The 11,247-nt window shown below is 35.5% G+C and overlaps 1 protein-coding gene across 1 annotated transcript; it reads right to left on the reverse strand.

The window, feature by feature from the left end:
* On the reverse strand, nucleotides 1-9,989 carry LOC6555835 (metabotropic glutamate receptor). The gene is made up of 9 exons (XM_001982665.3): nucleotides 9,733-9,989; nucleotides 6,785-7,590; nucleotides 5,644-6,187; nucleotides 4,165-4,418; nucleotides 3,977-4,083; nucleotides 3,543-3,668; nucleotides 2,963-3,482; nucleotides 2,615-2,910; nucleotides 1-630 (listed from the first exon to the last, which is right to left on the reverse strand). The coding sequence occupies exons 2-9, from the start codon at nucleotides 7,470-7,472 to the stop codon at nucleotides 238-240; spliced, it is 2,928 nt and encodes a 975-aa protein (XP_001982701.2). The 5' UTR covers nucleotides 7,473-7,590; nucleotides 9,733-9,989; the 3' UTR covers nucleotides 1-237.
* Nucleotides 9,990-11,247: the final 1,258 nt, after the last annotated feature.

The following is an 11,247-nucleotide window of genomic DNA, read 5'->3' on the forward strand; positions in this document are numbered from 1 at the left end:
TTGAACTTATAAAAATGTTATTTATTATGATGAACAGATACCGAACACAAATCAATAAATTCCGACTAAAAAATTATAAAATGAATTGAAAATACGCATCTGAAAGTTTGAATGTTACAAATGTTCTAACTTTGAGGACCTATTCTTCTAAGTCCTTGCATTAGGGACCAGATTCACAATTTATTTTCTCATTTTGTAGCACAGTGTTATAATGTTATATTTTCCTCGTTATTAATCTTACTTATTTACTCGATTACAGATTGGCCCAACGCAATCGCCTTCTTCGGGTAGAAATTCTCCATTGCTCTTGTGAATAACATTTGTTTGGCTTGAAGCTTCATCATTTTGGCTATTTTGTGTCGGAAGCGCACTTGAAGACGCATTTGTTCCTACCGCACCTCCAGTTATGGCAGTGGTGCCTGGCGCCTGCGTGTGACTATATCCAGAGCTGGTTGGTGCACCCTGAGCTCCTGCCGCCGCCGATCGCCTGTAGACGGTGCTGTTCATAGTTAGTTTGCGGACATTCTTGTCCGGGTGAAAGACGAGGATGTATACTTTAGGTGAATATAGACATACAAGAGCCACTGATGCACTAAGACTTATTGAAATGCACAGAGTAGTAGTTTGCACCTAAAAAGAAAATACGATACTTCGTTGTAGTTATCTATACCGTGTAGCTAGAAACCAGCAGCTCCGTTACAGTAAAACGATTTCCTTGATGATGTTTTGGGATATAATAAAACAGTCTAAACAGTTTAAACCTAAATTAACCTAACTTAACTTATAGTAAAAACACCGTAGTAGGTATTTCAAAAACATAATCAATCCGTAAAGTTTATACTGATTTTAGTTAGAAGTTTGAAACACTGTGAATAAGAATATAAGATTTTAATTTAGTTTGATCGACATCGGAAGACTATATAATACAGCTGCCATTGGAACAGTCGAAAAATGACTAGCCAATTATTGTGAAAAAAATCGTAACTTCGATGCCTTTGATCGTAAAGCGATTTTTATATCAGTTTTTTTTTTGTAATATAATAGTTTTAATTTGTAATATAATAAAAATCAAACGACTATATCATATATGAATTGAAAATATTAAATAAGAAGTCGAATTTTGGTTATTCTTCTGTGCTCAAATTCTTATATAATGTACAGTAATTATATTCACTTATATTATAATAGGTTGGCAAATATCTCCCGCTATCCGCTTTTTTTGCTCCTTATTCAATGCTTTATAAAAAGTGTTACAGTGATCGGATTTTTTTCAAATATGCGCCGTTTTGTTCGATAATCTGTTTCCATCTAGACGGCAACTTCATAATACCTCCCTCGTAGAAGCCCCCCTCCTTATTTGCGAAGAACTCGGACAGCCACTTTTCACAAGCATCTTTTGAGTTCAACTTTACACCACCAAGGGCATTCGCCATGGACAGGAACAGGTGGTAATCACTTGGCGCTATGTCCGGGCTATATGGTGGATGCGATAAAACCTCCCATCCGAGCTCCCGTAGCTTCTGACGAGTCAACAACGAAGTGTGTGGTCTGACGTTGTCCTGGTGGAACACTACACCCTTCCTGTTGGCCAATTCTGGACGTTTCTGGTCGATCGCCTGCTTCAAGCGGTCCAGTTGTTCGCAGTAGATGGTAGAATTAAGCGTCTGGCCATATGGGAGCAGCTCATAGTGGATGATTCCCTTCCAGTCCCACCAAACACACAGCAAAACCTTCCTGGCCGTCAATCCCGGCTTGGCCACTGTTTGGGACGATTCACCGGCCTTCGACCACGACCGTTTTCGCTTGATATTGTCGTATGTGATCCATTTTTCGTCGCCAGTCACCATCCGCTTCAAGAATGGGTCGAGTTCGTTCCGTTTCAGCAGCATATCGCAGGCGTTGATTCGGTCCAGAAGGACCGAAGGACCGAAGCAGCATGCGGCACCTAAACATCAAGCTTTTTTTTGTATCCAGCCTTCTGCAGATGGTTTAAAATGGTTTGGTGACTAACTCCCATCTCCTGTGCGATGTCACGAGATGCCACATGCCGGTCTAACTCGATGTATTCCATGATTTGATCGGTATTTGTCGTCACAGGTCTTCCGCCGGCTGGCTTATCCATGGTGTCGTTTTCACCGGCTCTGAATCGTCGAAACCATTCCTTCGCGGTTCGAAGTGATAGAGTACCATCCCCCAAAACACCATTAATCTCACAGAACGTTTCTCTAGCGGATTTGCCTTTAACGAAGGAAAACTTTAAAATAGCGCGAATTTCGGCGTTAGTGAACTCCATGTTTACACGTCTATAACTGTTGAACGCAATATCCAAACTAATCATGCATAGCGTTTTTTAGGTTATGTCAAGACCTTTCAAATTATGTATAGTATTGCCAGATACGAGCTCTGTAGCGCTTTGTACATACCCGCGAAATTCAAAAGACAAAAGGGCGGAAGGGAGATATTTGCCAAACTAATATATAGTATATTCACTTCGGGTAGCCAAAGCTGGTTTCCTATCTTGTTTAAATCATAATTTGGTCTCATTAACTATATAACTTATGTGTAATTTCACCAACGTAAACAAAATCACCACAATAAATTAACAAATACATACCTCATAGGAATTTCCAGTTCCAAAATATATGGGCACAAACGCAAGCCATATTATACATGTGGTATACATGGTAAATCCTATAAACTTTGACTCATTAAAGTTTTCAGGTATTTTTCTCGTTTTAATGGCATAAATAGTGCAAATGGTTATGAGAATCATATTATAAAGCTGAGAAAAGAGAAAAGACATGTCTTGTATTTTGCACTTTAGAATCACCTCTCTTCGGTCTGGGTAATAGAATCGAGTTCCTGGTGGTTCAACAACCATCCAAATCATTGTGATTAGTACCTGTATAGCTGAAAGGATTTAACATTAATGAAGGACCTTTAATAAAAGTAAATATTTTACCGATCAAAGAGGTGGTAATCACCACTTGTGATTGTGGACTAATATACTTAAGGCGTTGAGCTGACTTAGAAGCAGAGTGAAAGATTCGTGAAATTCGATTTGTTTTTGTTAGCAGGGCACTGTATATAATGGAAAAACCAACCCCAATACCAAACCTCTGCAGAACACATGAGCCAATTGTTGGTTTAGCTATCAGCGCAAAAGTATTACAATAACAAACCAATATACCAAAGAGAAGAGTATAGCTTAGCTCCCGACCTGATGCTCTTACCAATGGAGTGTCATGATTTTTTGCAAATAATACTATTACAATAATGGTCACTGCAATACCAAAGATTGCAATAGCCATCGGAATAAGGGCAAACAACGAGTTCCATTTCATATACTGGATGTCTAAAGCATAGCAGGAAAGCTTGTCAGCATAGGGCCAAAGCCCAGGACCGCAGTCTTTACACGTAAACTCATTATATACGTATTCAAAAGATTCACAGCTGTCGCATATCCAGCAACAGGTATCCCCCTATAAGATTAAAATTCGGTATAAATATGACATGACGAAATTGGCTGAAATGTTATTTACCTGTTGTTTCTTGATCATCCCAACTTCACATGGTAGTGAACAGGCCGAAGTAGGTTGTTCGCTTTCCTTGTTCCACACAACTGTTTCTGAGTTTAGTTGCAACCCATTAAACCATTTGCCAATAACCTGAAAATTCATTCGGCTATAGTTAGATACATTACAATTCTCAGGTTTTAATATATATGTGTTTGGATATTATTAACCGAATCGCTTTCTAGCCATTTAAACTTTACGATATCAAAATGCTGATGATAAGAGCAACTAATTGTGTAACATGATAAAGCTTTTAGTTTTGCTTTTGTGTCTTCTCCGTGATAATAAACAAATAAAAATAGTATATATTGGGAATCCCATAACATTATTTGTGTCATTTTTGAAAAACTTTTATTAATTTACTTCGTTTCACTTTAAAAAATGTGTGTATTTTATAGTACCTTATACTGATATCCTGAAGAGTTTTCTAGCCGTTGATAATTCAAAATGTCATATCTAGCCAAACCATCGCCCTGCCGATCAAATTTGACTTCGCTGCCAGCAAGATCTATTCAGGACGAACCCCATGCAGGATAACAAAGTCAATTACATATTAGTGAAAAATATTAATCAAAAGGAAGTACTCAACCTATAAATGATACGTTCAAAAGGTAATTGTTGTAAAAATCTTTTCCGTCATAATTAACCATGTCAGGACACGCTTGGGACTTGGTATCCGTCGAAAGTTTTCGATACCACACAGATTCGCTCTGTAGATGCTTCCTTGTCTCAGAAGTTTGGTCGCTTTGCGTTTTACAACGATCATTATGCAAATTATGAAGTGCATAGGCAAATGCGTAGACGGCATCCACAACGAATTGAGTCTTTGACTCCTGTTCGTATCTGTAGAAATATTGTGTCCTTGTTATTATTCCATTTCATTAAAGTCAACTTGTTGCTTATAATTAATATTAATAATATATATTTTTAATAATATTTTAGGGGCAGGCTTTAATAAAGAAGAAAACAAAAAAGAAAACGATGAGGGTAGTGTGCAGTTCTCTGCGCACTTTTGAAGGTGAACGCTAGACAATATAGCGTCACAAGATCATTTAAAGAAATTTTAACGAATTCGAAAGCTAATTAAAATTCTCCAACGCTTCTATGAAAATTTTTTTTTTTTCATAAAAAAGTTTGAATTTTTTTTTACAAAAAACGGCACTTCCCTGAAGACACTAACAATACTAAGGCAGAAAGTGCAAATTTATAGTTAAAATCACTTAATTGGTCCAGGTCCTTATTACGCGTCACTCGTGATCGCCACTGGCCCTAATCACGGCGGAAAATAAGGTGGACTTTAAACAGACCCCCAGCGCCAAGAAAGCAATATGGGCTGTAGCAAGAGAGCGTATAGCAAAACCCCAGCCTCGAGGAGTGGATTAGGCCGAAGAATGTAAAAAAAAACTTCCATCTGATCTGGCTGCTTTCGCAATTTTTTGAAGCACTTTGGCCACGGGAGTGTCCATGGTGTGGAAATGGATGGAGCGACACCGTAATGCACGTGCTTTTCAAGTGTGGCAAGTTAGTGAAAGGGAGGATAACCATTGAATCCTTGCTTGGTAACAGTCTGAGTACGGACAACCTGATCCCATTTATGCCTTAAGAAGAGGAGGAGTGGCAAGCGGCTAACAGCTCGCTGCAGTGGAGACAACCAAGCTCAGAGAAACAGGAACAGGAGATAGCGTGTGTGAACGGTCCCACCATTCCCCCTAACAACTGCAGAGAGCGATCCCTTTGCATATGAAGATCAAAATCCCAATTATTTATTTGTCATAGCCAAGAAAATTATCCGAAAGGTTTTATTCAAAGTTTATATATTGAGCTACAATTTGTATAGGTAATTTTGTTTTATTTTTACATTATATATGTAAGTATACAAGGCTTTTATATATTATACATGGCAAGCAATGCCATATTCTGTCCACAGGAAAATCAGAACTGTTTACCTCCTATACTTAAAATCTTTACATTATTATAGACAGACGGATAAACGGACATCCTGATTTAGAGTATCCTTTTGATCTATAAGTATTAATGGTCTAAAAATAATAAACTAGTTGGAACTTACCCAACTTTTTCTGATAACCGGTAACTATCGTCGCATGTTGTTTTAGTCTTGACGCCGATTATATTGTCAGTAGAATCAACTGATTTTGCAGTATCAGATTTATCCGAACCAGATGTCAGAACACAGTTGAAAGTATCCTCCCAGTACTCAGCAAACCATGGATTCCTTTGATTTGTCTCTGGGGACAGCTGCATCATGTAGCGATCAAAATCTGAGATTATCTCTGACTGCAGTTCTACAGTAATTGCACCCTCAGCAATGTCCTCTAAGCCGTCGAGTAGTTTTTGTTGTTTCCCCCAACCATCACTTGCTATCCAATGAAACGGTTGGGATAGGTTAGCTCGTTTAGCTGCTTGTAGAATTCGACGCGCATCTTCAGCTCTCGTAAAAAGTACTACGCCGCGAGCGTTAGGCTTCTTTTGAAGTTTGCTTATAATGGAATCAAAAACTTTGTCGTCTGCGGCACTGGGTACTTTCTCGGCTACTGCTATGCATACATTTCGTTCGGTAGCTTCCTTATGCAATGCTTCAATCCCATATTCACCTATTAAATGGTTCATTAAATATCATACAAATAATATCATACATTAATAACGTATATAATTATATAATATATTATATACTATATATAATATATATGTATATTATATATATACATATATAATATATATATTTTATAATATATTATATAGTCGAACTATTTTGATTACATTCAAACCGAATTTATTTGTTTATGACAAAATTATGATTTCTTTTCTATTAATATGTATAAATATATATATATATATTATATATTAATATATATATATATTATATTATATATTATATTATATATTAATATTATATACATATATATGAATAGAAAAGAAATCATAATTTTGTTGTTAGTGACCATAAACAAATAAATTCGGTTTGAATGTAATCACAATAGTCGACTATATAATATAACTGCTAGTCGGAAAATTAATTGCAAATATTAAAAAAGAAATCATTGCTTCGTTGTTATTAATTATAAACTATTCTTATTCGGGTACAGCCGAATTTATTTAATTAATTTGATTATTTTTTGTATTTAATTATGATAAATAATTACAGCAAGGGTATATAACCTTCGGATTGCCGAAGACTGATTAAAACTCACCATAAGATCCTTCCGAATGTATCGTTGATACGTAGGACCAGTTAAAGTTTTTTAGTATATCCACGAGGGCTACGGATTGGAAAGTGTCTGGCGGTACTGTTCTAGCAAACAGATCAAAGCGTGATTTGTCCGAAAGTGTCTTAGCGGTTGACGCCGGTGATACTTGAGGAATATGAAACAGACGCAGCAAATTTGCCACTTGCAAGGACACTGAACTGTAAGATCCACCAATAACTCCAAAAACTGGCCCCGATGAAGTATTTTTTTTTAGTTGTGGGCTTGACTTATCTGCACACTCAAACACTGATGTGTCTAAATTGTTGAGGGATGCTCTCACAAACTGAAGAGACTGGTTGAGGGCATATGTGTCTCTTGAACAGGTGTCAAGTATATGGACTCCTATCGTAATTCCAGGGAGTATATTGGGGTCATTGTTTACACGATCTATAGCATACAGCATTGCTTCCAGACGTTGAACTCCCCTATTATATACTTTTGGTCCGCATGGAGCACCTTCACCTTTTTCATGGACGGGAAATAGCCCACCTAGTATTATGTCGCCGGGCAGATGAACGGACACTGAATCCTGAGTATGTGCGTTACTGTGACTTTTTAGGTCTACTACTGGACTCCAGGATAGCACAATCACGACGACTAAAATTGTTGCGATATTTTTTTTCTGTTTCATGTTTTCAAAGACGTGAATGATATTATGTGGTAAAATGTATTAAAACCGCGACTTAAAATACCAGTTCATGTTTTTGCCTATCGTTATTGGATGTCTGCCGAAGGGTACCGAGAAAAGTCTATAATTAAAAATATATTACAAGCTGATAATTTTCATATAAAAGCAAGAGAAAATCCTATAGTCGAGTTAATCGACTATCAGATACCCGTTACTCAGATACTGGAAGGGTGCACGAAAAATGTTAACATATCTGCCTGCTTCATTCTCTTCAACGCAACTTGTATACCCTTTTACTCTACAAGTAACGGGTATAACAAGGTAACGGGTATAACTTAAATTTTAAAAATATTTTGTCATATTGATAGAAATTGGTAAGACAAATAATGAAAAAACAAATCAAAAACTGTTAAAAAGTGTGGTTTTAGGCGACTTGCGCTGCGCCTAAATCATTTGAATCTACATGTTTATCCTCAACGTTGTAGGTTCTATAGTACCCGTTGACGTGTTCATACGGGCGGACATGGCTGTATCGACTCCGGCTAGTGATCTTAACCAAAAATAAGGTCGAAATTACTTTCTAGTCGCAGCACATGAGGCATGAAAAATGTTAATATTGGATTAGTGCCAAAGTATGCAAGGCTTTTGAGGATTTGTTACTCAGAATGTTATTAAATCAGTGCCTATTTTTTCTTAAAATAAAACCTTGTCCTGAGGTCTAAAGAAAGAAATAATATGAATATTTATATAAATGTTTTTATGTAATGCTTTTTAAAAGGTTTTTTCTGAATACTGTAAACAAAACAGGAGAGAGTTCCCCAACTATCAAATACCCGTTCCTCAGCTAAAAACTAACCATTTTTCAAATATGTGGGCGTAACAGTTTCGGGAGATTTGTGGGCGTTAGAGTGTGCGTGGAAAAATGTTTTTTGGCAAAACAATAGAACTTTACAAGACTAATAAAAAAATGTAAAAATATCAAAACATTTGTCAAAAGTGTCTCTGGAAGCTGCATGCTCAATCTTCTGATCAAGAATATATATACTTTATATGGATGGAAACGCTTCCTTCTGCCTGTTACATACTTTTCTAAAAATCTAGTATACCCTTTTACTCTAGAGTAACAAGTATAATTAGGGCTCGTTATCCACGACCTAATATACCCATTAACAATAACAAAAAAATATTTTTTATCTAAAACAACGAAACTATGATATCCCTTTTAAAATGTTTAATTAACTGTTCCTTTGGACTGCTCCTATGGTAGCTATAGGATATAGCATTCTAAATTTGATAATATTAAAACCTATCCTAAATGTACTTAAAAAACTCTGTATTCGAGATTAGAAAATCTTATAAGTAAAAAAAATTAGTAAAAACAAGAAAACAATCTCTTTTCTGAAATCTTCAATTAATTGTTCCACTCTTCGAAATTATACATTGTTAAAAACTAGTGTATACCAAATTAGAACACATTAGATCAAAACGACGAAGATTTATTTTCTTCAGACGCTTTTTTTACAACTTTTATATAATAAGTAGGGGTACTAACAATATATTACTTTATATGGTCGGACAAGTTGGTCGGTCCAACGTGCGGTACAAGCTTTGGTCTGAAATAAGTATACTATCTGCAAGGGTATGAACACTAAATAATGCGCGATATACCCATTTTGTAACGAAAAATTACTATTTACTCCCCAAACCCTGTAAAACATTATTTATAGGAACCGTTGTTGGGCACTGCCAACAACAGGTGTGGGATAGTCAGAACACCAGGCAATTGCCTTCATACTTGGTTTTGTATATCATTTTGGAGCTTCGTCAACCCTTCGGTTTTTGACTGTGGTAAAAGCACTCACTATTAACACGAAAGCTTCGAAATGTAAGGACAAGCAAAGAAGTACCAAAAAGAATGGTACTGATGATGGCGTTGCTCTGAAGCTGCAAAAGCAATGTGTTAGCAAAAGCCCTTAAAAAAATAGCACAGTTATATTCATATATGTACAAAGTTATTGTTAAATATCGAATCCCTCTAACAATACATTTTCAAGTACAGCTATCTTATATGTACGCGTAGAAAAGTGTAACTTTTTCAGAAAATTGTGTTTATTTTTTGTCAACGAAATGACTTTATATATGATGAATATTAACTCTCCAACCACTTTTAAATTTGCAATAATTGATGAACTTTTATCACTCCTTTAGAACAAGGTTTTCTTTCCCATAGAACATATATTTTTATTATTCATAATTAAATTACCTCTTTGCTTATTTAAATTCTTATACAACTTTATCGCAAACTTTCTTAAAACTGTATTTATATTTCTCTAATACGCGTACGTCTTGTCCTAGCATTACCAGTTGGTTGACTGATTTATCCATGATAAGCCAACAGAAAATCAGTTCTTGTAGGGGCAGCAGCACAACAACAACCAAGAAATGGGCACCAGCAGCAGTGGCCAAGAAAAAGAACAACAATGGCAGCAGCCATCTACAACAATCCTTCTTAACTGTCCATCTCTCACGGAATTCGAGAGAGAAAAGCACCATAACGGTAGCATACCAAAGAGAAACAACAAAAAGCATCTGTATTCTCTTAAACAAAATGCAATAACATTTCTTAAGAGAGCTGTGCGCGCATAGGGGTATTCCTGATTTTAAAGTAGGTATGTTTTCAATAAATAATTTAAGATTTTCAGGAGTCTGCAACCATTTCTTAATTCTTATTTTAAAATTACAAAATATTAAAATAAATACGAATTTAAATTTGTCCGCATCTGTTCGTAGATAATGCTCAGAGAAAAAGTGGTGGGTCATACATGAGTCGTAAAATACTTACCCTTATTTGACGGATATCTTAATTATGACGGTCTATTTTCATTTATTCATCTAGTGTCAACTAATGTCCGATTCCTTTATTCAAAATAAATTAACTGTAAAATTTCATATCTAAACTCGAAAATTATTATCCATGATCTTAAAATAATTGTTTTCTAATTTAGTCGACGTAATTATCCCTGTTACTCGTAAGTTATACAGATATGCCAGATTGGTTAATAAGTATGCAACAGGTAGAAGGTAGCATTTCCGTCCCTATATCGAATATACATATATTCTAGATCTATTGGCCACGCTTTCTGTAATGCCGACATGCCGCCTTTTTCTTTTCATAATTCGTCTTTGCAAACTTATATATATAAGCCAAAAAATTTTTTTTGCCCAAGCACATCCAACGCTCCTTCTAACACCCACAAACCGCCCAAAACTGTTTCGCCCACATTTTGAAATTTTTGCATTTATTTTGTCAGGGTCTGTCGTTATTTCAGGAAACTAGACTTTAGCGTTCTATCTTATTTTATGTTCCGTAGATTAATTTATTCTTCAGATCTGGACAAATTTTGTGGCGCAAATCCATATGTATATTTCAAAGTCAGTAAAAATTATTTAAATATAATTATTTTTTTTTTTAATTATTTTAATATTAACTAAAAAGCTACAATAATACTGATAAGAAAACTTTCATCGAGTTTGTGTTTAAGGCCTTTAGAGAATAGCTTATGTCATTCTTTACTTGAGTTATCCCGACTTTTACATATAATTAATTAATCGTACATATAATTGTATATTTATTTACATACATTTTTAGAAATGGGATCCGTGATAGGAAAAAAATGGGTCTTAACTACGGATTCTATTTATTTTTTTTCGATTTCCGGGATATCGCTTGTCTATCCCACAGCTGTATGTATTTAATGTGGTGCACATATAAAAAAAA

The sequence above is a fragment of the Drosophila erecta genome, unplaced genomic scaffold (genome assembly GCF_003286155.1).
Source record: "Drosophila erecta strain 14021-0224.00,06,07 unplaced genomic scaffold, DereRS2 tig00000294-arrow-arrow-pilon, whole genome shotgun sequence".
Lineage (NCBI taxonomy): Eukaryota > Metazoa > Arthropoda > Insecta > Diptera > Drosophilidae > Drosophila > Drosophila erecta.

Bases quoted from the DNA above. Each gene is read 5' to 3' on its own strand.
- LOC6555835 (XM_001982665.3), bottom strand. From the start codon at position 7,472: ATGAAACAGAAAAAAAATATCGCAACAATTTTAGTCGTCGTGATTGTG. The intron at 4,419-5,643 runs GTAAGTTCCAAC...ATATTTCTACAG, and splicing joins CGGTTATCAGAAAAAGTTGG to ATACGAACAGGAGTCAAAGA. The intron at 4,084-4,164 runs GTTGAGTACTTC...CGTCCTGAATAG, and splicing joins TTTGAACGTATCATTTATAG to ATCTTGCTGGCAGCGAAGTC.